Source organism: Buteo buteo, chromosome Z (genome assembly GCF_964188355.1).
Source record: "Buteo buteo chromosome Z, bButBut1.hap1.1, whole genome shotgun sequence".
Taxonomy (NCBI): Eukaryota; Metazoa; Chordata; class Aves; order Accipitriformes; family Accipitridae; genus Buteo; species Buteo buteo.
This window is the reverse complement of record NC_134204.1, coordinates 2,710,372-2,738,317: the sequence shown is the minus strand read 5'-3', so window position 1 is coordinate 2,738,317 and position 27,946 is coordinate 2,710,372. Positions and strand designations below refer to the sequence as shown.

Here is a 27,946-nt window from a genome sequence, read left to right as displayed (position 1 = left end):
AAGTTTGCCAGCTGTATTAATCTTTTTATTTTATTAGATGTAAGTAGTGTAATTTGTTAATCCAGCTTCCTGCAGGTGGTCAGTCTGAGTTCTCATGCTGAAAATGCAGCATTTGGCAAACCTCAAGAATTGGTATTTTTTGACTGTTTTCTGAATAAGATTTACATGGATTGTATCACATAAGACCCTAGGTTTCATCATGTCTGCTTTATTATAAGAAGTTTTATATTTCAGCACCCTTTCAAGATTGCAGAATGATGAAAAAAGCTTTAATGGGAAGAAATGCAAAATAATTGCTGTGTTCATTATAGCAGAGATCTAGAAATGTGGATTGGCCTTGGCTGTGGTGAGAGGGAGCTGTGCATGAAGGAAGAGCCAAGCAAACAGGAATGGCTAAACAAACAGATGATAAAAGAACATGTCTGTGAACACTTACTTGAAACCTTTCCTGTTTAGGTTTGTCAGCTGCTGCTGGAATTGGTGTAGATGACCTTCGCCGCTTATGCATACTCAGGATGAGTTTTGTAAAAGGTTGGGGACCTGATTACCCAAGACAGAGCATCAAAGAGACACCGTGCTGGATTGAAATTCACTTACACCGTGCCCTCCAGCTTCTAGATGAAGTACTTCATACCATGCCTATTGCAGACCCACAACCTTTAGACTGAGATCCCTCTGCTGCACTGCTGTGGGCCATTATATTGTGAGGATGGTGGATTGTAAAATACAATTCTGTTTATAACCTGAAGATATATTTTACTTTTGTTCTGCTTAATCTTCTAAAACCAGGTTTTAAAAATGTGTTTGCCGCCTTGCTCTTAGCAGAAAGAAACTGAACATGCAGAATTTGGATTTCAGTTATTTTCAGAACTTAATTGTCATAATACATGGCTCAGGGCTTAAATGGAAAGGTAAACGCCTTATAGAGACTTTACAGTATTGGGTTTGTTCCCTTCAAAACTTTCCTTCTCTATTATGGCATCTTGGTGATAAGCCTCACAGGAGCCTTTTGTATGCAGAATATATATTATATATATATTTATATCTGAAAATTCCTTCTAATAGTTACAAACATTTACCTTATAGCAACTTTAAAATTCCAACTGATTTGTGATGTTCTTTTTAGGGAACAATAGTTAACAGAAGACTTCTTTATTTTGTTGACTATCTTGTTATGATTTTTCCAGATTAAAACGTAGAAGCTGCCAAAAAGTGAGGGATGAGACATACGTTGTTGGCATTCATTAAAAATAGCAAGGAAAAGAAATGTGGCTTTTCCTTCACTAGTTTTTAAAAAAGATATCTTAGATTTTTATTTATATAGACACGTGAGTTTTAAAACACTAAAGGAAATGGATACTGTCAGTGCTGGCACTCAATTTAAATATAACATGAAATACCCAGTCTGCAAAGTTGCCACTGAAATTGCATAATGAGTACCTAATGGCAGGAACATATTTTCATAACTACTACTGACTTCTATGATTTTACTCAAGTAAAACTTGGCAGGTATTTTAAAAAGTTGCATGACTCTTTTTACTTGCATATACCATTAAATCATGTATAATATTACATCAATATTTAGGATCCAGTTTTTGTATCTGTTCACCATTTCCACTCAGGGCAAGATGGCAAACTTGTTTTTATACCTCTTGGTTATTTTAAGCCCTATGCCATCAATGACCGTATCAATTGGCAATGACTTTGTATAGAGAATTTATAGTAGAAAAAATGCAAATGTATTGACTGTATGACAGATACAATATGTATGCTTTCTCTCTAGTTAATAGTATAAATAAAATTATGAAACCCCTGATTTTTATAAATTTAGTTTGCTTCTATTATGTAATTCTGCACCTTGAAACCATTGATCTTGAGTGATGGATTACTTTTCTTTGCAAGATGAGCAGCAGCAGCCAACAGTGGTAGGAATTTTTGTTGGTTTAAACTTGCCAGGAAGCAAGTCCAATTTTTCTTTCTTTCACTGCTTCTCAGTAAAAGCATGTCCTGAGGATATCTCTTTTGGCTATTTGATGGGGTATGAAGAGGGAGCAGGAATTCCTTATTTTTCAGCAGGTGCGTAGGGAGTTGGAGCTTAGTTAAACAGGCTTAGAAGTACGTAGACTCCAACTTAAGTCCTTCAAGCGCTGCCAGCTCGGTCTGCCTGCCGTGCTGTACTGAGCCGACCTGGCAGCACAGCTGTAGTGGTTAACACAAGTAGAAGTCTTGGAAGAGATTATTCAGAAGCTTTTTGCCAAGTTTCTTGCATAGTTTCAGGAATCTGTAGAGGGCTGTGACACGCAGTGTTTAGGTATTGCTTCCCCCATATGCTGAAATTCTTACGAAAGAAGTCAGCAGTCATTGTTTCGGTCATGGGCGTGGAAGCACAGAGGACAGATGACTTCGGAGTGATGGCCAGAAATGGATGAGTTTTTAGTGTATTTACATTAACACTGTTGCCTTCTTCAGACTAACTTGTAATGAGATCACTTTTCTTTCCTCGTATGTGGCAACTTCTTGATGTTTGGAAAAATAGTGTTTGCTTTCAGTTAAAAACCTTTTTCATTTTCCTTTGTCTCCTAATGATCCAGTTTGTCCGAAAAGCAAGCTTCTTCAGATTCTTGAGGAACACTTCGAGTAGAGGATTCTGACTACATCCTCCGAAGAAGCTTATTAACCAGCGGCTCGGTTGCACTTCATCCACAACGGAAAACTTGCTTTGGGGGAAGAAATGAAAAGCCTGGCTACACATTCTTCTTGCCAACCTCCCTTTTGAATTGTCTGCCCTGCTCTTACTGCCAGGTTCGAGGTGCCTCAGCTTTTGGGAAGTATCTAGCTTCTGATGACTGATCTGTATATGGCTACTTCACAGAAAACCCTCTGTTCCAGTTGCTTACCTTTTGATTGTGCCGAACTTAGATAAAGTAGTGAAAGATTGCTTCCGCCTGTTGGTGTTCTTGCCTGTATTACAGTCTGAAAAAAATCAGCTGTTAAGACTAGGGTTTTTTGCAGATGTTTTGCAGGCCTCCTTAAGTCTCTACCTACAGTGTAGTATTTAGATGCCCAAAACCATTCAGAGTAGAACAATGAAATAGTGTCAGATTAGTTTATCGGAACCAAGAAATCACAGGCCCCACAGCAGGAGAAACCTGAACATTGTGTGAGGCAGTAAAAATACTGAAATGGCATTCATCTTATCCGCCGGGCAGTTACCGGTAAGATGCAATTGTAACTGTTAAAGGGCAAAATGAGAGAATCTCATTCTCAGTTTTTAATATGCCTTTAACTTAATTTTTATACTTTTATGACAAGGCATAAAAGGCAGCGCATAATGGATTGGAAACCCTTCAGCACCAGCAGCACATTGAATCTTTGACAGGCTTGCATTTATGTCTATTTCTGAGATTCAAAAAAGAGCTACAGCTCCTTGACAGCCGTGATGATCCCCATACGCACCGTAGGCAGGGATGTCAAGAATGCCAGAATCGCATCTCCTCTTCAGCTCTGACTGTCTCAAACTCAGTGAATTCAACAAGTTGGGTTTTTTTCAGCTAGCAATCCCTTCCTTGCAGTCCTGTTCCCATCTCTAGTCCGCTTAGTTCTTGCGATGAAGTAATTACCCCTGTGTTTGTCACCCTCAGTTATGTACTCCTCAAAAAAAGCCTTGTGCTGGAGTACTCTGTCATATCACTTCATTTACTGGTGGGCTGGGATTAGCACCGGAAGGTTTAGACGGCTTTAGCCGTGTTACTGTTTTGAAAGCCAGGGCATTTAAAGTCAACAAGGTAGAGATGTAGGAGAGGAAACCTTTCTGCTGGAATAGTTTAAAAATACTTACTTAATTCTAGCAGGAATCCCTTGGAAGGAGCCATAACTGCTAAGCGGTGCTGGTTAGAAACGGTTGTTCCTGAAGTCACTTTTCTGGACTTGATGAGAATGATGTGCTGAGGGACTTGTCCCCCCCCGGCTGCAATATAAATCACTTCATTAACGGCTCTAGCATACTGAAGACCTGGGAAGTACTCTGGCTGCTCTATAGAGAGGGACCTACAGTCCAAAGGAGACAAGGGTCTCCCCCAGTCACAAAACAGGTCTGTAGCAGCAGTAGTCATTGAACTTGTGTCCAACTCCTGTGCCTTACCTTTGAGACCATCTTACTTCTTGTGACACTTCTAAAGACGACAGTGTCCTCTCTGCGTAGCTCAGGAACGACTGCCTCAATTCTTTTACTAGGAACCATGAAGAAATTCCTATGCCAGTGTATATAGGGGGGGCTTCTGCCTCTGAACCCTTCAAAGGTTGTTTACGTCTTGATGGTGGTCTTTATTGAGACATCTTTAATCTCTTCTTTGAAGAGTAAGCGCTTTAGAAAGGACTGTCTCCTTGATTTGCATTTTTACTCTGCTACGCAGAGTGACTGGGATCGCTGGTCACTTCTTTAACCGGTTCAAGACAGCCAGATGGGTCTTCCTCTAAGTGGGATTCAGACTTCATTTAAGAAATCCTCTTTCCTCCCCCTCTTCTCCTGTCAGGCCCCATGCTACTTAACATCTGCTCTATAAAATTACAAGATGCTTAGTTGTCAGGTATTGTTAAGGACACAATTTTTGAGAGGTTACTTACTTTTTGTTTTTAAAGTAAGACTTCAACATTAAAAGCGATGGCCTTGCCTGGTCCTGCTGGGAACAGGAGTGTTTCCGTGACTGGCAACAGGTTTTTGAGGACCCTGGCGCTGTTCTTGGGACTGAGGGTTGCAGGTTGCCTGTTGCAGGGCATTTGCATTATTCATGAGCACTAAGCTGGTTGCTTCTACCCCTGATGCAGCTAGTTGGCACTTTGGTCCTGGACAGGGAAACGAATCCATTGGAAAGCGCTTCTCCACCAGTCAGGTAGGAGCTGGGTGCTGAACGTATCCTTCCCTTAGGTCATCTGCCTCCAAAATGCTATTCCCAGCTGCGCGTTTATGAAAACGATCTGGGACGTGCAACTATGCTGATGCTGCCGCCATACGATGCTGCTGAGGTCCCCAAGAACCAACCTGACTTTTCAGCATTGTGAAAGTTTCACTTGGTGAGACCTGCTGGAAAGCAGAATTACTGTCAACAAAATCTCAAGAGGTTTTGGCGCTGTTGGCTGCTGTTGTGCCTTGTGAGTGATACATCACTCCTAAATTGACAGGACTCCATTCTTTCAAGCTCACCAAAATCACCTAGCGCTTTCTTGCTCCAGTACCTTTTTCTGTGTCTTTTTGGTGAAGTTTGGTAGCGCTACAAAGTTGTGATTCAGCTGGATTGAGAGCTGTGAAGTACCCATAACCCAAAACTCACTGTGAGAGGGTTTTTTTGAGCATGAAAGCCTAGTTAAGCATTTCTTCTTTTAGCCATTGCCTTTTGATAAGCGGTCAACAGAATTCCCAGTAGTTCCTTTGTAGCTTACTGTATGTTTTTCATTAGACCTAGTTTGTGGATAATATACTGTAGTTAACTTTCCTGAAATTCTGTAACAGAGTATGTTTTTGATTAAAAAAGGTAAAGATTCAATTCTCTGGCTTCCTTATTTCATTCAGTGGACAGCTTTTACTGTTTCTGGTCGGTTATCAAAACTTCTAGCTGCGGTCTTGAACTGTGTCATGGCTAGGAGAGCTCTCCGGGACAGGACTGTCTGTCATTTCAGAGGGTCGGTCCTTTTCTTGGAGTCCCACGTGTCAAATACTTCGGTGCAACCAGCATCGAACCTGAAGCCAAGTGCAGTCCAGAGCAAGTACCAGGTCTCTGCAGCCGTATGTGTCGGTGAGCGATTGCCATCCTGTGTTAAAAAGTGCACAGGAACTCTACTCCATCCACTGCTGCAGTCGCCAGCCTGCAGAACTCTTCCCAGTAAATGAATAAAATACCAACCACCTCCAGTCATGAGATCTAGGAATAAAGCAGGAGGCAGGCGATACATTTGTAATGCTCTGGGGCTCTGCTGATCTCAGTAAGGGACTGCATCCCATGATTAGAGAAAGAAAAAAAAAAAAGACCAAAAAAAAAAAAAAAAAGAGACAAAAACCCCCCTCTGAACCTGTAAATAACTGTAGTGCAAATGGTGACACTTCCCCCCGAAACATCTTCCTGGATGTATGGAAACACCAAATACTCAAGTTCTCCCCACAGATTAATTCCCTGTCACCAAGACTCTCCTGTTCAGTTGCACGGTCCCTCCGTAAGCTCATCCATCACCACCTTAAACCAGTTTTAGCTCCTTACCTCGCCAGAAAGCTTTCCGGACTCTCCCTCCTGATGCTGTTAGCAACCCTTTTGTAACTGCTGCCTGGTCATGGCCAACGTAAAACCATTGGATCTCACACTGGTGGTATCCTCCGGAGCACTGAGCAGCTGGGTGCTGGCACATGACGCTGCACCTTTAACTCCCGCGACGTGACCACGCGGATAAATCCATACCACAAAGCTAAAGCAGGACCGAAAAGTCTTAGCCTGAGCGCCAGTTCCTCCTGACCAGTCGTCCTGTGGGTGAAGTGGGGGCTTCCCATTCGTGGCAAAAATATCACAAGTCTGGATTGCCTTTTTTTTTTTTTTTTTTCATTTTTTTTTTCCTTGGTTTGCACATATAAACATTGTAGAAACACGTATTTTTTCTGCCCCTGCTGATGGCATGCACGCCGTACAGGGTGGGGGGAGATGCTCTACAGGGCTGGGGGGGGGGTGTGTGCAGCACTGGGGATAAACTGGAACTCCCAGCTGAGCCCTGGCTGTTGCCAGCTGCTGGTACAGCGTACGCTCGCAGCAAAATCCCTTTGTCACCCTCATCCGCAGCCTTGCTGCGGGTCGATGCGGTTCCCATGCCCTGTTAATGCTCCGCTGGTCCCGCTCCCCAGCTGCAGCCCGGGGCGGGGGGGGTTTTGTACTGTCAGATGTCACCAGCGCTTGAACTGTGACCCTTCCTAAATGAGCTCGTACGCTAACGAAGTTCGTGCTCCGCTGCGCCGGCAATTGGAGGGAGCAGATGGCCGGGGTGGTCGACAGCTCAAGTGGCAGCTCGGACCCACGAGCGTGACCGGCTTTGTGCTTACCTGGCTGCTGGAGGAGGGGGGGGACGACGACGGGATGACCCCCAACCCGCCCCGGGACGGAGGGCAGGATGGTGCCAACCCTGCACGGCGAGCTGCGGCAATTTGAAATCCTGCAAAAAATAAGGGTTTTTTTGGGAGCGTTTTGATGTGGATGGGGTTTTTTTCCACTCACACCACAGCAGAACCAGAGCTGTGGGCGTGCTGCTCCATAGCTGCTCCTGCAGAAGAGTGTGTGGAGATGGCATCACGCATTTCCTTTTGCTTTTTTTGCAGCTTTGCATTCCTCCTCCCCCCGTCCCTAATGCTCCCATGCTGCATTTCATGCTATGGAGCAGTTGCCTGCCAGCATCAGCATGTGGGATTTCCTACAGCCCCTTGGTGCAGCTCATTTGCCCAACGTGTTTTCTTTGCGACAACCTGCACCCCCTGGCTCCTTCAGCTCCTTTTGCATTTATTTTAAACTTTACCCAAGCAGTTTCTGGAAACATGCTGCAACTTTGGAAAAAAATTGGACCAAGGATATTTTGGGAAAAAAGAAAAAAAAAAAAAACCAACAAAAAAACCCTCCAAAAAACAACAAAACCCCCTCATTTTTTTGTTTATACCAGTTATGCTGCTTTCAGGAGCGGAGCCCTGCAGCACCAGCATGGGATCCCACCAGCCTGAGCCTTGCTTATTGTACAGTCAGGGCTGGGGGCTCGGCCCCCGTGCCTCCCCCTGCCTGCACCAACCAACCTGCCACCCTGCCCCCAGGTCCCAGCCGCAGAAGGATCGAGCTTTTGCTGCAGCCTCTGCCACCAAACTTGCTCCCCACCTTACCAGCACCGGCCGTTGTCCTGGCAGCTCCAGTGGGCTGATGAGCAGAAATGCTGCAGGATGGGGATTAAGAGGTGCCCGTGGGCAGGGAGCTCCTTCTTGGCACCCGAGGCACGAACTCACTCACCCGCAGGCGAGTTTTCCCCCAAACTCTCCATTCCAACAATTCCAACCCCAAAAGCCAGGTCGGCTCCTGAGTCTTGATGCGTTGGCGGTCTCATCCCAAGGGAAGCATCGCCCTTCTACCTCTGCCAGAGCTACAGCCGACGTGAGCATCCTCGTGAGACGTGGAGAAGAGAGTTTTGGTTCCAAGGAGGGAGAGGATTTGTAAGTGCAGCTCCCTGTCCTGGTGCACCAGCCTGACTGCTCGCAGAAAAGTAAGAAAAAGACCAGCACGAAGCACAAAAGGGCTTTTTTAAAAATATTTTTTTAAACTTAAAGCATTTTGTTGCCAGCTCCTAACTGGTACCTACTGTCCCCGGGAGCAAGTTTGAACCCTGTGGATAGCTGAGCAGGAACAGCCTAACCCTGGCTGATTTTCAGGACCCACCGGGAGATGCTGAGCAGAGGGACGTGCCGTTCCAGGCACAGCCTGCTCTGCTTCCCTCCCCGAGGTTCATACAACTGCTAGCGAAGCAGAAAACAACCCCGAGTTCCTTCCCTGGCAGCTGCGAGGCATCTCCCATCCCCATCTCCCCCTCGCTCCCAACAAGGAGCCAGAGGAGGTTTCCCAGGGAAAAGGACTGGGCTTTCGGACCAGCTAGGTGCTGTTGCAGGAGGTCAGGGCTGCGAGACACCCTGCTGGGTAAAGGTCCTGCGGGGCTTCTGCCCGATGCCAAACCAGCCTCACCAATTCCAAACCAGCCTCACCAATTCCAAACCAGCCTCACCAATTCCAAACCAGCCTCACCGGAGCCCTCCCTGCCTGGGGAGAGCCACTACAGGAGCTCCCGGGCCAGCGCAGAGCCCAGCCGGGGAAAGCTTCGGGGGCTGAAAGGCAAAATACAAGCTGACTGCTTCCTTAAAACTTCCACCTTGAAATGAAAAAATTAAAATCATTTAGCCGTCCTAACCAGCCCGGCTGGCAGCGGGGCAGACCGGCTCATGCCGATGCCCGGTGGCGAATGCTTCCCTTTCCATGAACAAGAGTTAAAATTCCAGGCGGGTTACTCACTCATCACAAGTGCTCCTGAGCATGGAAAAATAAATTCACGACAGCAAATTGAGGAGAACTGGAGTTTTTTAAGCCCGTGCCTGTCTTATGCAACTCCTAAGTAACCGCAGTGCTACTTGCTCTGCTAAATAAAACGTGTCAGACGAGTTTGGATTTAAGATGGTTATGTACAGCTAGAAGTCAGGAGGTTACATCTCCCCACTGCCTGAGGTTTTATGTCTGAGGCCTCTTGCTGCAACGCTAAAACCGCCCCAAGACCCAAGTGAAGTGAATTGAAATACTCTTTGATCTCTTCCCAAGACTTACTAATTAAAAAGACAGTTAAAAAGAATTAAGTCTCCTTGCCATCCTCCTAAAGAAAGTGAACAGAAAGTTTAGGTTTGAGGACACGAGCTCCGGGGCGGTGGCTTTGAGGACCACGGGCAGATGCTCGGACTCCACCACCTCCACGTACCCCAGGGATGTTTGAACAGTTGCTCATGAAGGAGGGGTGAAATATCCCTCAGGCAAAGCGGTCCTCAGGCATCTAAAATCCTTGGCCAAGCAGGAGAAATTCAAGTCAGTGTGTACTGCTGGGAAGGAGCAGCTTTACCCCCCGCCCCCCCCCCCCCCGAAGAATAATCAGAAATAAGTTCTGGCAAAAAATTAAGCAGCACCCCATTGTACCTACCCCACCGGCGAGACCCAAGCAGGGTCCCCATCAATAGCACCAGGCTGCATGAAACAGCCTCTGGCAGCATCACGACCAGCATTTATAAATACACACCTTTGAAGCCAGATGGCCTTAAAATGCCTTTTCCTATTAACTGCTGTCACTCTCCTCCATCCCAAGGAAATGTCCATCAGCGGTCCAGGTGCTCTGTTTTGCTGCAAACCTCCTTCCCAGAGGGGAACTGCTCCCTCTCGCAGGTCCCCGTTGGTGAGAAATGGGGAAGGATGCTTCAACAGGGAGCAAGAATCGATCTGTACGACCATCACCAAAGTATCCAAATACGCTCCATCAGCCAGCGCAAAACCCAGGCTAAGGAGACCGCCGCAGAGCTCCTTCCAACAGCAAAACCAGAAAGAGACAGTGGCCCATGGCAAAACAGGGATACGGTGACTTTAGAAGGAAACATTAAAGCATTATGTGCCAGGCAGAGGGTGCAAATCTCCATCCGACCGGGAGGGAATGCAACAGGAGGGCCACGAAAATGATCAGAGGGCTGGAATCTTCTGTGAGGACAGGCTGAGAGAGCTGGGGGTGTTCAGCCTGGAGAAGAGAAGGCTCCAGGGAGGCCTTATTGTGGTCTTGCAGTACTTAAAGGGGGCTTGGAAGAAAGATGGGGACAGAGATTTTAGGAGAGCCTGTAGCGAGAGGACAAGGGGTAATGGTTTTAACCTCAAAGAGGGGACATTCAGACCAGATAGAAGGAAGAAATGTTTTACAATGAGGGTGGTGAGACACTGGAAGAGGTTTTCCAGAGAGGTGGTGGATGCCCCATCCCTGGGAACATTCCAGGTCAGGTTGGACGGGGCTCTGAGCAACCTGATCTGGTGGAAGATGTCCCTGCTCATGGCAGGGGACTCGGACCAGGTGACCTGTAAAGGTCCCTTCCCACCCAAACCATTCGGTGACTCCTGCTGCTGGTTGATCAACACAAACACGAGCACTGGGAGTTTACCTTGCAGCCGCACTGAAATAACTCTGAAATGCAAGTTCCCGACCAGGAGAGCAGGCTGCGGCTGTGCCCTCTGGAAGACCCTGAGTTGCTTTTTAAAGGCAGCGCGTAAAGCCAGAAATTAACAGAAAACAAGATTCTTCACATGTGAAGTCACCCAGCCACACCAAAGTCAGGTCCGTGGCATATTAAGCCCTGGGAAACCCCCGTGGTGGGGGGTGGCAGGGAAGGAGGGATGTCAGCCAGCCCCAGCCTCCACAGGCTGCTCCAAGCGACAACTATGAAGACAGCAAAACATTCAAGTTAATGGAAACAAGTCTTTATTAAGTAACTTTTAATATCAGAAAAATAAAACTCTTATAATTCTCTTTACAGCAAATATATAATATCAGTGCTTTGGCCGTCATAAGTTAAAGGCCCTTTATCATAAAATATATGGTTTTTAAACTTTACTCAAATTGAATTTATAATCCCTATGACCTCCCTACATATACATAACAAAAAGTGTAGTAAAATTAGCAAATACTAAACTATATTGATAGTTTATCATTCTTAGTTTGTGGTTTATAGAAATGGTACACGCACCTAATGTCTGTCGATTCCTTGGCTTATTAGTTGCAGTGTACGATGCAATAAAATACAAAATACATGCTCGGTGAACATTTGTTCGTATCTACAAGACTGCAGCTAGAGATTAGGTTTCAATACTGACATGTAACTAGTCTACAAGCAATTATAGCATTAAAGTTATGCAGTACATAATATGCCATCAAGGCAACTCTTATACTGAAAATCATAAAATAAAAACCGTTATTTGTAAACTTTTATACGAAATGTAACTCTTCAAGTGGAAATAAAAAATAAAATTTTCTGTATATTTACTAGTTCAATACACATATAATTTCTTTTTGTTATACTGAGAAAAAAGCTTTGTCTTGTCTTGGGAAAATAATGCTTCAAAAAAAATAGAAAAATCCACCAGAACTCCACTTTGTGTCTTTTTTTTGTTTTTGTTGTTTTAATATATGCCAGCACAGATTTGGGAACGTACTGAGGATGAAAAAGCTAGAAACATCCACAGGTTGAAATGTGAGAAGCGCATTCAAAAGAAATTTTTTTTCCTTATGATTGGAAAGACAGTTTTGAAATGAAGTAAACTGATTGCAGGGCCACCGTCACAGCTGCTGTCATGAATAATACAAGGGCACATACGCAACTCCCCCTTTTTCCTTTTCCTTACTAAAAATAAAATATATATTTATATATGTGCAAGACAAATATGGATTGAACATAAAAATGCTTCACATTTTGAACTATATACTCTCTAAAAATGTCATTTAAGAACAGCTTGATCAGACTAACAAACGGAATGTCAGCATCCTCACTGTAAGTCGAAGTATGTGCATCCCAAAGCCCTTACTGAAATGGGATGAAGCCAGCCAGACTTTTCCACATTACATTAAGAAAAGCAGTGGGTAGGAATTCACAAATTGACACGTTCCTGATCCTCTGAACATACTGCCCTTAACACGTCAGGCGAAACGGAGGTGCGTCGGGCAGCTTCTCTCCCCCGCCTCACCATAATTTATTATCTGAACCTGCCAATAACATCATCCATTTCAATAAATCAAACTATGCTTTAAAAAAAGGTATTTGCAATGCTGAAGAATTAGGCATAAGTTGTTGCACAAAGCAAAAATAATTTCCCCAAACCTGTTTTTCAGAACTGGCAGTGTAAAGAAGGCAGCATTGGAAGTGTTGTTTGATATATTGATAATGCCACAAACCCTCCACGGCAGACGAGTACTTCTGCGTTTAGGCGACGAGGTTCATTGCTGCCAGCGCACAGAAGTCAAACGCTTAACAGAGATCCTTTAGAAAGCCTGTAAAATTTGTTTTTGTTTTTTTGTTTTCTTTTTTTTTTTTTCAGTTGTGTAATTGATGAAAACTTCCCCTCACTGTGCCATAACATCACAGCAGATATATCTCTGCTAAACATGCCATCTGCTTACACTGAACCGGACAGAGACCACCTAGGTTTAGTGTTACCATAGCAGCCTTTTGAGAAAGTAGAAATTTACTAACAACTTCAGCCTAATCCCAAGAAAGCCCAACAGTCAGAATTCATTAGGAAGTTTACTAGAGGGTACCATTACACCCATGCCTTTAAGAGTTTTAAAAAGTCCATATATAATAATACCTATATATATTTAAGAGTGAATTTGGATTGCCTGAGTAACAGCTGTCTGGCAAACGGGACACGATGGCGTTTCCTTTTCACAGATTTTGTTGGCACACTCCATGCAGAAGAGATTGTGGCCACAGGGGACCAGGGCCGCAATGACTTCGCTCTCGAAGCAGATCACGCAGTCGTGCTTCCGTCTCGACTCGGGGGGTGAGCTGGACGTGGAGCCGCCGTTGGAAGAGGAATAGCTGTTGGTACCATTGGAGAAAGCGGGGATGTATATGGGAAGGCCGGCTTGGTGGCCGGTGCTAGGTGGGTCGCTCCTCACTCTCCTAGCCAGTGGGTGATCCAGACTCTCTGGAAACGTGGGCGACAGGCGAGGAGTAGATGGCTGGCTCCCTCGGCGCTGAAGCTTGGCATTACTAGCAGGGTCGCTACCGAAGCCAGAGAGCGGGTTTACAGGTTCAAAAGGGGTCCAAATGGTTTGGGAAGGCGTCGGTAAGGAGTCATACGCGGGAGAGTCGACCGCATGGTCTTCCGTGCCCACTGAAGGCAGCGTTTCTCCAAACCAGAAGTTGCCTGTGCTGAACGGACTCGTTGGGCTGAAGTCAGCCAATCTATTGCTTCCAAAATAGGAATCTGTGGAGCCACTTCCCAAGGAGCTGGAGCTGTCATTTCTATAATTAGAAATCATCCTGGTGCGGCTAGGAGGGACAGGATTAGAAGCAAGCCACGCAGAGCCGAGAGTGCCTCCTTCAAAGCTCACATCTGTACCGTTGTAATGGAAATCATTCTCTTCATTCAGCTCGATGTAGTTCCCGGTACGCATGGCTATATGCATCTCGATCTCCTCGCGCGCACGGTCTACGTTTTCGGGCATTCCCGTGACTTCGAAGACAGGCTCCTTGTCTCTGCTGGGAGTGACTATGTAGGTATGGGTCTGCTGCTGAATTCTTTTGATTGTAGCTCCTTTCGGTCCAACCACTAGCCCAACTACACGGTAAGGCACCCTGACTTGGACTGTCGTCTGACCTGGCAGGTTGGGGGTACATGGCAAGCCTCCCAGGGCAGGACCGTTCTTGTTGCGTGACGCTCTGATCATGGAGAAGTGTTCAGCAGCTGAGAGAATTTCCCTTTTAGCCATGGCTACGTCCTCTTTTCGTCCAGTGACAACAAAGATGGGTTCTTCTCCACGAACGGGGGTCTTAATGTAAGTATTTGTCTTGGCCCTTAGTGCTTTTATTTTGCAACCTGTTCAAAGGAAACACATGTAAGTTTAGCAAGACATCTAAGTTTAGAAAGCCACAAGAAAGCCACCTATTTTAAGCTGTTTAAGAGTTTGAAGAAACTGTAGGGTGAAACTAGAAGCAGCTGTTTTTATCTCTGCAACCCACATTAGAGAAAGCGGTAACAACTTCTACCTATTATTTCCAAACAGGCCTCTGACGCAGCCACAAACTATTTTAGCAATGTTTCTTGGGCTGATTTAGCCCATCATCTCCTCGATTGCTATTAGATGGTGAACAAACATGGATGGCTTTTTCTCTGTGACAGAGATGTTCATAGTTATCCCAGAAATACTGCTGAGCTTGTATTTTTTCCACTGATTTGGTATCCTTCAGTTATTTCTAAGATCCTGCAAAAGGAGCAAAGGCTCACACAAACACACATGTAAGCCTGCTGATACGCTAACCTTCCACTGACAAGCATGACCTAAAAGCAAATTAAACATTTACAAGTGAGAGAAAGGTCTGTATCACAACCCATGTAGGATATAGATAAAATTATTGATTTACTGAGAACTCTTCATTGCTTCTTGTTATCAATAAGTGTTATTTAAATCTTACTCTTCCCTGTGGGATGAAGGAGCTGCTCCTTGAACTGTCAAGTAGGAGTTCAAGCAGTTTGTTGCATGCAAATAAGGCCTACTATGTAATATTACATGCCTATGTGGAATTTCTCCTGTTAACTGGGTAAATACAGCCTGAAAGAGAAGCAAAAAGTTAATGGAACATTTGTCTTTGATTTTGGGGGACTGAATTATAAAGTTTACTGGGATACAGTGGCAGCAGGCTCTTTCCTAAGATGCTTAAGGCGTTTTGGCATGGTGCACACAGAAGCACCTTTTACCCATCACAGGACCAGAAAAGCCGGCAGTGCAAAATTAAGAGTTGCAAGCAGGTCCATGACATGCAAGACGGGATTCAGTCTTAACTGAATTTAGCCTATATTAAAACAAGTTCAAAAGCATGTCACACTAAATGTCATTTTATAGCAAGCCTCATCTTGAAACAACTATAAGCAACATTGGCAGATCAAGTGTTTTCAGCATAATTTCACTTGCAGAGTGAAATTTGTTCCCATTTTCCTCACTTACTTTAAGTATCTTGTAACTGTCTGGGTACCCAAAATAGTCTCTCGAAACAGTGTTTTGTCAGTCCCTTACACCCAAGGTACCACTAGCGATAACAATTTTACAGTTAGAAAGCCACTCAAAGATGCGCTTTATTCGGGACTATCTACTAACGAAAAAATACCAAATATGCAGATGCCGGTTGGAATAGAGGGAAGGAAGAGCTGCTTCTTGCAGGGCCCCTGCACACAGCAAGGACAAAGGCTGAACACAACAGCCCTTTGTTTCCAGGACACAGCTGGAGAGGAAGTTCATTATCTTCAACAGCTCGTCAGGAGGGCTCTCGGAGGCCCTACCTCCAACCAGAAAGCGCAAGGAGGAGCACAGGAAGGAGTGAGGCATGGGCAGATCTGCGCAAAGGAGGGGATGCAGACCCGAGAGCCGAACAAGAAGTTTGGCACGAAGAGCAAGTATCTGCAGGAGAGCACAAACCCATAAGCCTCAACCTCCCGCTACAGCCCAAGAAGAGTACTAGCACTCTACTAGGCAAAAAAAAGGGAAAACACAGGCAAGAGATGCCTTATGGAAGTAGCAAAGCGCGCATCCTTTGAAGCCATGCCATTTCCCTGCTCGTAACCGACAGCAGCACCTCACTTTGGCAATTTGCCTTCACTCCCTCCGTCTCTTTGTTTGCCTTTCTCCCTGTAAGTAAATCTGCCCGCCCGCCCTGCTTCCCATCCCTTCACAGTTGCTCAGAAAAGATGGTGGGCTCAAACCTTAAACCCGCAAAGGTCCCTAAAATGGTGCTGCTGAAGTTCTCCCACCAATCAAGCCCTCTTTACTGGAACACCTAAACCAAAGTCAGTCTCCTCATCTGTATCAATTATTCTCCAATTTACAGAGATTACTTTAATTCACTCCATTCCACCCAAGTATATATCCTTATTTCCTAAAAATTGCAGAGACTGCATTTAAAGAATACTGGGAGCATCTAGCACAAGACATATATAAATAGCTATATAATTCTTTATTATATACTGCAGTTCAGAGCCTACTTAATTCTATATTCCACAGTGCCTTACCAATTCTTATAGTTTACATTTTAGATAAGATTGTCCTGATACTTTAGAAACTCAAATCAAGTTAGAAGTCTGCACCTTCAGCTCTGTTTCCCATTTCAGCTGCAAATTCCCAGAGATAGCTTTGTCAGAGCCACACATCCAAACCACTCTGGTGTGAAGAAAAGCCTTCTCGCCTTTCTTCCTCAGGCTGCAGAATGGCACAGACCAAGGTGGGCAGAGCTTTTCTTTTAGGGTATGAGTTGCATACCTAGAAAGCAGAGGCCAAACACTGCCTCAACTCCCCACAGCGACAGAACAAGACTTTTAAACACCAGAAAGCTGGCTTCAATGGAAAGCTGACTCCACAAACCGTCAAGGTCAACCCTGAAACTTTATCTGAAAAGTTAGAAAGAACTGAAGAAAGTCACCACATAAGAAACCCAACATTTCTGAGTGAGTCAGTCAATACCCACTGGGTTTTGTCTGCAAGGCATGCTGGAAAACCCCACAACAGACATTCATGTCAAAGCACAAGGTCAGTAGCCCATTATATCACTCCAGCAGGATGATCTTTCTATTTGCTTTTGCTCAGCTGTTCTGGTTTCCCACCCTCCTCCATTAGTCACTACCGAGGTGATGATACGAAAGCACGGCTGATCCCATCCCCTCTCCGACGATTCATGGCATCCAGAGGTGCTGCGGCCACGATGACACAGGGTCGGCCAGCTATGAAGTCATGTGGCCAAAGGATGAATCAAGAAGTTTCCCAATCTCCTGAGCTTAGACACAGAAAGACAAAGGCGGGGGGGGGGAGGAAACCACCACCCCACACTTTTGCAATAAATCATCAGATCATTGTATCCAAGACTTTGAAGTACAGAGATAAAAAAGCCTGAAGAGGGGACTTCTAGACTGGAAATTCAATTTAATCAAAGCTTTCAAAGTAATTTTAGTTTTGGTATGATAATGGAAGTCTATTCAATACAAGTTACTGTACTTGGTTCAGCAGTATAAGAATTCCTAGGCAGCACATTCAGCCGTAAGTACATACTGACAAAGTTGAAGCCAGACCCTTTAGTTTTGCTTTCGTTTAGGCAAAGATTTAGCACTTGCCTGCCCAGGCACCCGACAAGGAGCAGAGCCGTACTGAGCCCTGCAGGCAGGGTTCACCCTGTGCCAGCTGATTTGTATCATTCTTCTCAAGCCTCCTCCCTGTTTTTCCCTTAAGAGGATTACTTGACCGAACATTTTCAACACACTACGAACTTTATACTCCCCAAGAAAATTAAGGGTAGTTCTGAAGGAATTGTTTACCTCATACACTACCAATTTTAAACAATCAAATACTTCCTTATTAAAAAAAGGTGATAGGAAGACAGCTTATCTTTTTCCCCCCTTGAAGTGAGAGTTAAGGGTAGCAGCCACAGCACCCACAGTCCTCACCCATCACACAGTGACAGCCAGCTCAGCCTTCACTCCGACTTTCACCTTTCATCATCACGAACAGGACAAGATAACGTCAAACCCAGTCTCAGGCCATTTACTTCACACGGGAAACTCCCCAACGGAGCCGGCAGAGCCAAGCGACCGCAGTGGGAACCCTGTGCACGCCTGCCTCGCACCACGCCAGCCGACCTGCTGCCGTGAGCCAAGAACCACCCAAAAAAGCATCCTGCAGACTCCTCCTCTGCACAGCCATGGTGGGGGTAGCCCAGGAGAAATGGAAGCTTCCCCCTGTTCGTTTCTTCTGCTGAATTCACCTCAATGCCACACACTGGGACAAGGAATGGGACTGGGAATGGGACAAGGATTGATTTACAGATAAAGATCCCTTTGTTGCGTGGTCTCTTCCAAACAGCTACACCAGGGAAAGGGAGTCCTTCGTGCTTCTCAGTACCAACACTAGCAAAATACAGCCTGTCAAAGCAGGGACACACACACCTCACACCCACGTTGCTGCTGTAACTCTTGCCAAGTGCTGTGAAACTGGGGTTCAGGCACGCACAGGAACCCAAACCTTCTTACCGTCACATCTGTTTAACCTTGCCTCCCCAGTTACACAGGGCTTTGGGAAAAAAAACAACCTGGAAAAAAAGAAGCTTATCTCAATAGAAGCCTGGAAGTCACGCCAGGTAAAAATTCAGCGAGCAGCCCCTGTGAACCACAATCAAATGGCAATACCAGTCTGTTCTCCTTCCCTGCTCCTGACAAGTACCCAGCTAAGGGGATTAAAAACAAAAATCTCCTGCAGCTCTTGAGACATACAAATCCTGTGGGAAGCCACCAGTACTGCCTGGGCTGCAAGGGCAGCAAGCAGGGTGAAGTTGCATGAGCACCAACTCATCTCTTATGCAGGAGGCAGGGCTGACGAACAGCCCTGACCAAACGTGGCATCCTCCAACTCGGCCCCAGAGCAACCGCAGGCAAAGCAGAGATCTCACAGATCGGCCTCCACAGCTTGTTAGCACTAAAGAGAAAGCTGTAGTTCACAGGAATATATTTTTCAGTAGCTTTGCCATTATCTGATAAAAGGCAATACTGCATTACAGCCTCCACTCTGAATACGGTCTTTAGCTCTCTGACCATCGATTTTGTACTACGCTGACACCAAGTAAGGAGGTGGTAACGGAATTAGCGACATCAAGCTGGAACCATGAGCTGCTAGTACAGCCATGGCTAATTGCTTGCCTAGAAAGTACGGGCAGGGTCTGGGAAGTCCAGGATGGGGCTGCAATGCTGGGTGTGCCAAGGAGAGAGGGGACCGCACAGGGATTTGTTTTCCATGAACCTGCAACCATTGTATACGGACACAGCTTTAAAGGTAGAGTCTATTAAGCTGGTACAGCCCTTATTTCATTGCCGGGTTGCCATGAGCTTTTATTTGGAAAGCGAGAACTCCTGCAGCTAAGGTAACAAAGGATTTGCAGCGACTGAAACGCTGGATGTACCATAAGGCCGATAGCTGCTGGGTCTGCAGAGCGTAACACTGCCCACCCGATTAACAAAGAAAAATTAATCTACTTCATTAAGAATGACTGCTCTACATATTTTTCAGAAGGGCTGTTCATTCCCAGTGGTGGTACAAGCTGCATTCTTTTGCTTAAAAAAAAAAAAAAAAAGAGTTGTGACATGGCTAAAAGTATCTATCCAGTTTGTGATTATACAGTAGAAAACCGATCTATACTCCATTTATTAAAAAGAGATGAAACTCCATTAGGACATAAAATGAAATCCTATTCTGAATTACTTAATGGTTAAACCTCCTTAAGCAGGCTGGCTACCCAAGAAAAGTAAGACCAGAACATTTTTGGCACTTCACTGGGTTATTAAAGTCATATGGAATACTACCTGTTGCCTGGTCAGTTGATAAGACTGACTCTGATTACTACTGCATTTCACCTAAGATCAATTAATTCATCTCACACCTTGTTTTAATTCATAGACTGGAAAATTTCAACTCCTGACAGGTTTGTTTTTTTTTTTTCAACTGGCTATTGAATATAGTTAGTTGAGTCAAGGAAGATAAAGAAAGTAATTTCTCTGCACTTGCAAAAGATGCTGATCTGCCCAAACCCCCAGATCTACGTACTCAGGCAGCTATTTATCACACCTCTGGCATTTTGATTTTAGAAATGAAGGCTATAAAAATATTGCTTTTAAATTTTATTTTTAAACAATTTTAAGAGACAGCCTAAACTTGGATGATAATTATCAAACAATTTTTTGAAAGCAAGTTTTCCTTTATTTTTATGCAGCTTTCTCTACAGCTAGAGGTAAGCTGAGAGACACCTCGTTACAGAGCACAGCATCCATGCTGAAGACAGGCCTAGACCAACCACCAACAGCTGTAACAGCTCCCCATTAGCATTGTATAGTACAGATAATAGTCTGATTACTATTTGGGTTAATTAGCTGGTAAGATTAGTTGTCACACGGGAGCCCTAGACATGATACATGCCAGAGCGCTCACAAATATGAATACACCGAGAGACAGCCGCAGCTCGCAGCTGAGATTTGCTCAAGCTCACGGGGCAGGTCGCTGGCAGGTTTGGAAACAGAAGATGACAGTCCCCAAAGAAGAGAGCAGGCTAACTGCTTAAATGGGGACATGGACATATGCAGATTTTAAACAACAGCTGTTTTGTTCACATAACAAACCAAAGCAATCTCCTCCCTGGTGGTAGCCAGGCTGCAGTTCCTTGGAGGTGGCCACTTGAAACACACATGTAGAGTTGTGAGATTGATGTCCCTGGGCAAAGGCTTTTCCTGCAGGCTACCCAAGCGCTATATGTGCTCCTACCCTTCATCAGGTTGTAGTTTTTCAGATGAAATTTTCTACTTATCACAGTAGGGATGCTTCATAATGAGAACCCACCAAGCAGAACTTCTTCTCAATTTTACGATCCAAAACACGATACTGATACCATTACAACCCAAAACTGGGGAACAAAGTTCTAGCGCTCTGCTCTGGAGCATGGCTGTATTAGTGGTTTCAGACCACGACTGTACCTCAGAAGTGCTGTACACTAGTAATAACCATTTTTCACTTCTAACTGTAATGACATTACAATAAGCAAGGCTACGAGTAGGTAAATTAGAGAGTAGCGTAGAGAAAGAAAAACTGAAGTGACAGCCACTCCGATAAAGTTATTCCAAAAGAAGGAAAGATGACATACAAGTCTTTCAAGAAAAATAAAAATTAGAGCATTTTCTACAAAGAGTTTTTCCCTGCCTCTTGACCCCCTCATTAACTTACCACTGCAATCAAAGGCTTTTAGTACGTGGCAGTTACCAAACCCCTCTGCCTGCCTGTGGAACATTTCAATATGACTCACACTATATATAGTGACCAAGACTGCTCCCATTATCATTCCATCATGCTTACCCATTTCTGAGGAGCAACTGACCGCTTTTATTTCGCTTTGTATTTTTTACATGTATGAACGCTAAGACAATACATGACTTTCCTACTTGTCAGCATTCAGCTAGAACTGCAGAAGGGTTTTTAGACAAGATACTTTCCAGACAAGCACTCCAAGCTTGAGCGCACCAGATGCTGGAGTCGCAGGGGCTCGGGCTCGTCCAGGAAGGAGAACAACCTGGAGATCTCAAGTACCTCAACCAAAAGCCAAGGAATCACGGTCAGCCACTCGGCTGTGCCAGACCACAGGGAGCAGGACTTTGTTTGGCCCTGCTGCTGCCAAGCTAACGGATGGAAAAAGAGGGGAGCTTTAAGAGTCTCTGATGATGCTGGGAAACTCTCCCAAGAGAAGGCTGCTCACAAGCTCTCAGGGATGTTTCCCTCTTCTGGAAAACAAAAGCCCTGGTTCAAGAACCACGTACAAGCTCTTTATTAAAGATTTCTTAGGTATGTATCAATTTATCAATCGATTTATATATCAATCCAGTACAAAATGAAGCAGTCAGCCTGCACATTGTTTCCTTCTATATGTCAGGCTGGGACAATCTATCAAATCGGCAATCTCACAGGCAGAGGAATACTCCAATTCCCAAGACAGATGGCAACTCAGTAAACAAGTTACATGCAGCAAAAGAGCCAGAGGGCAGCAACTTGTATTATTAATTACTTGCACTACTGCAGCACCAGGACTAAGGTAGCAGCTGCTGAGCAAAATTAGGAAGACACGGCAGTAGAAAAGCAATAGTTGTAAGAGAGGGAGTATGTCCAACAAATAAAATAGCTACAGGACAAAAGTTGTTTTCATTAAGAACATTGATATAGTAAATGAAACAGATTGGTGTGAGCAATAGTGTTGGGAAACCTGACCTGCACTTAAGGAGGATATTAAAAGGGACCGCCATTCAACATGCCACACAGCGTGCCAAGATGGCCAATAAAAGGAAGATTGCAAAAAACCCATGCAAATCTTCACCTACACCAAATCCCCAATTCAAAAATGCTGCTAGACCTTTGTTTTTATACACAAAATTCCACAGTACGTTGTCAAATGTAAAATGCACTAGACGGTAAAAAGTAAAGAGATACTGTGTCTTTGTTCAAAGGAGACACAGAGAACTTGGTGCAGACCACAGAACTACTGACTCACACCAGTGAAGGAAACCGAGATCTCAGACGCTGGCAAGATCTCACGAACTTAAAGGAATACCTGAAAGACAGAGAAAAGGAAGACATTCTTAAAGGGTAGCTGAAATTGGAAATTAATATTTGATTTAAAGCTTTTAGGCCTTTTCTTTTGCTTGAATAAAAATGTTCTAGTGCTCAGCAGCCTTTTTTTTTTTATTACAGCAAGTTTGCAACCCTATCCCTGTTAATTTTTTTGCCTGCAATGGGGAATTGGCCCTGTGGGGTGGATGTACTGCATCAAAAAACAAATTTAACATCTTTGAGATATCCAACACTTTGTTTAGAACAAAGTTTCTCTTCCAGAAGTTCAGACCACAGTGTACTAGAAGAGAGGGTAACAGGGGCTAAGACAGGGAAACACACAACATCTGCTGACTCTACTAACAGCTTAAAAAAAAAATTCATCACTGTTTTCTCATGCCACAGACAGGTTAATCCAGTGCAGTTCAGAAGCACATTAATCAGGATTTCTTGTGTATGTTATAAACTTAAAAAAACCCCATACTCTCCTGTAAAATTGCTGTGTTCTAAAAAACAAAGGGACCAGAGGATTAGAAATTAGCATTTTATGTCACAAGATTTTTATTATTTTAATTTCAGCTTCATCCAAAAATCTTACTTATGCAGGTATTCACTTCTGGTATTCATACGTTAAAATCTACAGAATTTCTGGCAGACTACACAAAGAGAAAAATCTCCCGAGTGTGCACTGTGTTTGGTGTGCTTCCCACCCAACAAGCCAGACAAGAGCAGCATTTATGACTGAGGATTTATGATCCCAGCTGGAGGACCTGCACCCTTCTGACACACTTTGCAACTCGAGTTGGATCTTTGCATAGCATAAATGACAAATAGCAGAACTGAAGTGTTTGTTACACAGCACCAGAGGAATAGGCCACCGAAACCTCAGCAGTGATTTCAGCCTGTGCCAGGCCACAGTATGCTCACGTGTTTCAGTTCTGGAGTTTCAGGCTCTAAAAATGACAAGACTTCAACTTTTCAGAAAAATAGCTTTTATATTGGATTTCAACAAATAGCTCAGTTTTCTGTCAGTCTTCAGAACAAGCCACTTAACATGGCATTTAATAACCTGCTTGTTAAAGAAGATGGAAAAAAAAAATCTGAAGTGTAACTGCCTTTTCAGCTTTCACTTAAAATAAGTTAGCTGAACCTGTGGTCTTTGTTGTCTGTGGCAATCAGCTGACACCGAGATATGTGATGACTTCAGTCATGCAAATTAAACTTATTCATGAGAGTGGAAATCTTAAGCATCCAGTTTTAAAAAAACAATATGCAATTCAGACTGGTTAGCTATGCTTATGCATACAGGTCAGCAATTAACAACCAGTCAAGGCTAAGTAAGTATCACCAGTAATTCAGTAACATTGTTAACAGAACACGAGACATAAAACCAGACATATAGTTCTTTTTGAAAGGACTACAATTATCCTACTATAGGACATCCATGTACTGTACTCAGCTAACACAAGTATTTGCTCCAGGATTGTTTTAGCACTGTTTCCACTCCCCCAGAGTGATAGCTGTTGTTTTTATTTGGCTGTTCAGCTACACTAGATAGTTATCAGCTACCAGCTTATCAGAATAATTTTTTAGTTTCAAATTACAGGACTATTTTAAGCAAAGTAATATTTTGCTCAAGAGCCCATATTCAAAAGCAAAGAGCAAAAAGGAGTCCAAGATCATTAAATATGTATAAAAATGTTATTTTAGTTGCAAGGCTGTCTCATGCAAAGCAGATTTGTCATTATTGATTTAATCAGTGAAATGGGATGATATCATTCCTCCACCTCTTACTCATCTGGGGTTTGGAGACTGCCCTGCCCGTTTCAAGTTCTGCAGCCATCATCTGAACTATTCTTACTGAAGAAAGAGAAGCAGCACGCTTTAGAGTTAAAAGTAGCTCCAACTCGAGTGAAGTCTTAGGGAGAAAAAACACTATTGTCAGATTTATCGAGGATAAAACCACTTGGAAAATCACATTACTTGGATAGTCACAACACTGGAATGCACTAGCAAATATATTCCAGCAATCATTATCTGAAAACAGTTAATACACTCAAGGATGAAGCATCTCTTTATAGGACAGACTTTTGTCCCTTTCAGCATCTTTCAGGTTTTCTGTTCATGTCTTCAGACACCACCCCTCTTTTTGCATTATTCAAAACAGAATTTTAGCATTGAAACATCTTTTTTTTTCCCCAGTGTAAAGAAAGTAGCAGGGGGCACTAATCAAATCCTTCAAGGCCCACCAGACCACAGCAGAATTGCCACAGAAGGTCACCATCACCAGCTTTACATATAAGAAACAGTTTTCAGGTGATTCGCAGCAGACTTAAAGTCCTTCACATGATTTAGAGATTAAAACAAAACCTCCCAGGTTAGATCTCCAGAAGTTTTTTTAAGTCTGGATACATGCTTATATAATTTTGGGTGTACGCCCTATGCCAGCTTTTCTCAGGCAAACAAGGTCACCTCCTCAGCAATGCAGCTTTCTTGCTACCACTTCTCAAGAGCACTTTTCTCCAACTTTTTTTTTAAACCAATGCAACTTTGTGCATGCAGGATTTTTAGCTGCTGACAGCAAAGGAAGTCACTTTTCTCATCAGCATGATGACTGGCCAACTTACCGAAGGTTGGATTCAACAGCTAGTTCAAATTCATACAGGAAGCCTGTACAATGCCATGAATGGAATCTAGTTTTCCTGGCTCCCAGTCACATGCCTTAACAAGAATAAAAGGATACAAATATCTTTTCCTTTGTTGTTCACCTTTGCATTTCTTCCACTTCAAAGACTACAAGGAATTACATTACACTACCCAACCAGTGTCTGTCAGCTTCATTTGGGGGGGAGGGGGGGGCGGCAAGGGGAATAAAAAAAAGGTTGAGAACATTTTAAAAAAAACAACAAAAAAGCACAAAACCCCATAAGGTTTCAGAAATACTATAGGACTTTTTTTTTTTAAAGAAGGAACACCTACTATTCATTAAAATAAAATCCTACTTAAGCCTTTTCCAGTGATGTAAATTCTTCCAGCAGCAACACATTAAACTACTGTCACAGTAACCCAGCGGCCTCCAATGTAGCTTCACAAGAAAACCATCAACCACAAGGTACATTTCAGGCACTCCACACCTTCTATGGCTGCAACATCCCACATCTGTGCACAGCGACCAGCAGAGATTTGGTAAGCGCAGCTATCCACGTGGGAACCTGCAATATAGTGACCTAGAGCGGGGCAGTGGGAGCACCACTTCACTACCTGAAGTGCTATATTTGTTTCTGAAACTTGCACATAATTGAAAAAAAATTGTTAAATGCGAGCACTGTAAGTTTTTTGCTTGTTTACAGATCTCTTAGGAATCAGGGGCTCCTTTGATCTGATAAACAGTGTCTGGAAATTCTCTTCCTCTGTGCAAAAAATTAAATTTGGGTAAAGAATAACTGTGGAATTCTGGTTATCATTACTCTTTCAGTTAGGGGGTTAGGACTTACAATAAACATGCTTTCAGACACAGCAATGAGGCCTCCAGCAAAGCCCAGATCAAACTCAGCATTCCTGGTATTTCGGAGCTGATGTTTTTGGGCTGCAGACATTTCAAGTTCGTTTTGTACCTCACAAAGACAGCAATAGAAAGAACATAAACTTAATCTTTGTGAAAATCCATCAGAAGCAACATTCCAATTGCATCGCCTTTACATAATTAGATACTGAACTATTACAGCACAGAGGAGTCTGGCATAAAACTTAAGCTGAACTCGTTCAAGATAATGCAACCAGCTGGTTACGACGTGTGCTAGGAAGAGAATAAGCAGCATCTTCATTTTCAGAGAAAGCAGAACGATTGGCAAAGGATGCGGCCCCGGCCAGCCTCGCTCGAGGCAGAGCAAGCTGCACTACAGCAGATGACACTTTGCTGGGCTAGAGCACAGACACATGCAAAGCAGGTGGATGAGAGAGCAAGAGCCTCTAGCCCATGCAATGAGCCAGCACAGCTCTGGGCCGTAAAAGGAGATGCAAGGACTAGTATTTCTTCGAAATGTGACAAATATTTAGTGGAACTAATACAACTTACGTAAGTCAGTCTCTAAGCATAAGTCTCCCTTGAATGAGAATTTTGAAGGACCTCCTTATTCAAAGCTTTCATGTAAGTATATTTGGTAACAATTTTTTTAGCTCTCCCTCTGCTCCTTCCCCTTTTGTAGCCCTCATTCTTTTTATGATACAATCCCTCCCCACCGAGGCTAAATATTTTATCACAAGCCAAACAGTGTGACATCAGATAAGAAATAAAAGCAGAAGCAGCAAATGAACTCTTCAGGAACAATGATCCTATTTTTATGCAAACTCCATTATCTTGTTTTTAAGTGACTCAAAGCACTGAAAAATATACTACAGAGAACAATCCTGATCTGGTGCAGAATAAACACGGCAGCCTAATCGGTCCTCAAAGCCTAATAGTTTGTATTTCTCTTTTAGAGGACTGTAGCAATAACTGTTTCAGTTCTGTTTTCCATCCCCCCCACCCACCATCCCCAATGACACACGAGCAAAGTGTTAAGACATTCAAACACTATTTCTTGGAAAAGATATTTTCTGCTTCTGAACAGAATGGACTTGTCTGCATCAGGGGAAGCTACCTGCCAATTTCTGCAGCACGGCCTTTGGTTCTCCTTTGACACACCCAGCAAAAAACCCACCCTTGACTGCTGAAAGCCTAAAATAAACGTAGGAACAGAAAAACAAAAGTCTGCCTAAGCATTGGTGCTCAGTGGCCATTTCTTTAGTCCCACATCAGTGTAGACCGATATTACCATTTCTTCCATGCTCAAAGATTAAAAAAAAGAAACAAAAGCCACATTGATGTAGGAAGACCAGACAGCATAACTGCTTGTTATCAGAGCTGATCGGCACATGAGACACACCACCCCCAAACCAATAAAGAATAACACAGAAAGGGAAGAGGAAGAGAGCTGCAACTTCACTGCCTGCATTTCCACACCTACACTTGACACTGCTCAGCGCTTCGCTTGATACATAAAAAGTGCTTTTAAAATTAGGTTCACCGCCGGGAAGCTGGCACGAAACGTCACCTTTCTAACTCCTCCAAGCACCGCTCCCATGAGACCACATAAAAGGCCAACAACGAACGTGACATCACCGATATGACCTTATCCTAACGGCGTAAGAGAGACCCACGGCGCGTTGCAATAGCGATCAACAGGAAGCCACAACCCCAGCAGAAAGACAAGGGCTTTCACACAGGAGAGGGCTGCACGTGGCTCCTCGTCTCCATCTCGCTGGCTCCCGAGGTCCCGCTTTGTCTCGGTGAGCGCGGCGGAAAGCTGTAGGAAGAGTGTCAGCCCCTTACCCTGCCCTGCAAGGCAAGCAAGTCCAAGGCCTTCGCCCCAAAGTCTCTTCTGCAGAACACGCTGCCGGGTTCCTCGGGTGAAATGCGGCTTCCCACCGAAGACCGCCAGCCGAGCGTCACCCAAGA

The 27,946-nt window shown here is 44.1% G+C and overlaps 2 protein-coding genes across 5 annotated transcripts in view; one reads left to right on the top strand and one right to left on the bottom strand.

Moving 5' to 3' along the window:
- SMAD4 (SMAD family member 4) overlaps positions 1 to 5,540 on the top strand; it is a 29,149-nt gene extending 23,609 nt beyond the window's left edge. For 2 of the 3 annotated variants that reach the window (XM_075021156.1, XM_075021154.1), the window contains one exon: positions 457 to 5,540. In XM_075021156.1, coding sequence (XP_074877257.1) covers positions 457 to 668 — 212 coding nt within the window. In that variant the 3' untranslated portion in view covers positions 669 to 5,540. The remainder of the gene's footprint in view (positions 1 to 456) is intronic. The other variant, XM_075021155.1, reaches the window with a different exon arrangement.
- Positions 5,541 to 11,021: 5,481 nt separating this feature from the next.
- MEX3C (mex-3 RNA binding family member C) overlaps positions 11,022 to 27,946 on the bottom strand; it is a 31,105-nt gene continuing 14,180 nt past the window's right edge. For both annotated transcript variants that reach the window (XM_075019457.1, XM_075019456.1), the window contains one exon: positions 11,022 to 14,159. In XM_075019457.1, coding sequence (XP_074875558.1) covers positions 12,934 to 14,159 — 1,226 coding nt within the window. In that variant the 3' untranslated portion in view covers positions 11,022 to 12,933. The remainder of the gene's footprint in view (positions 14,160 to 27,946) is intronic.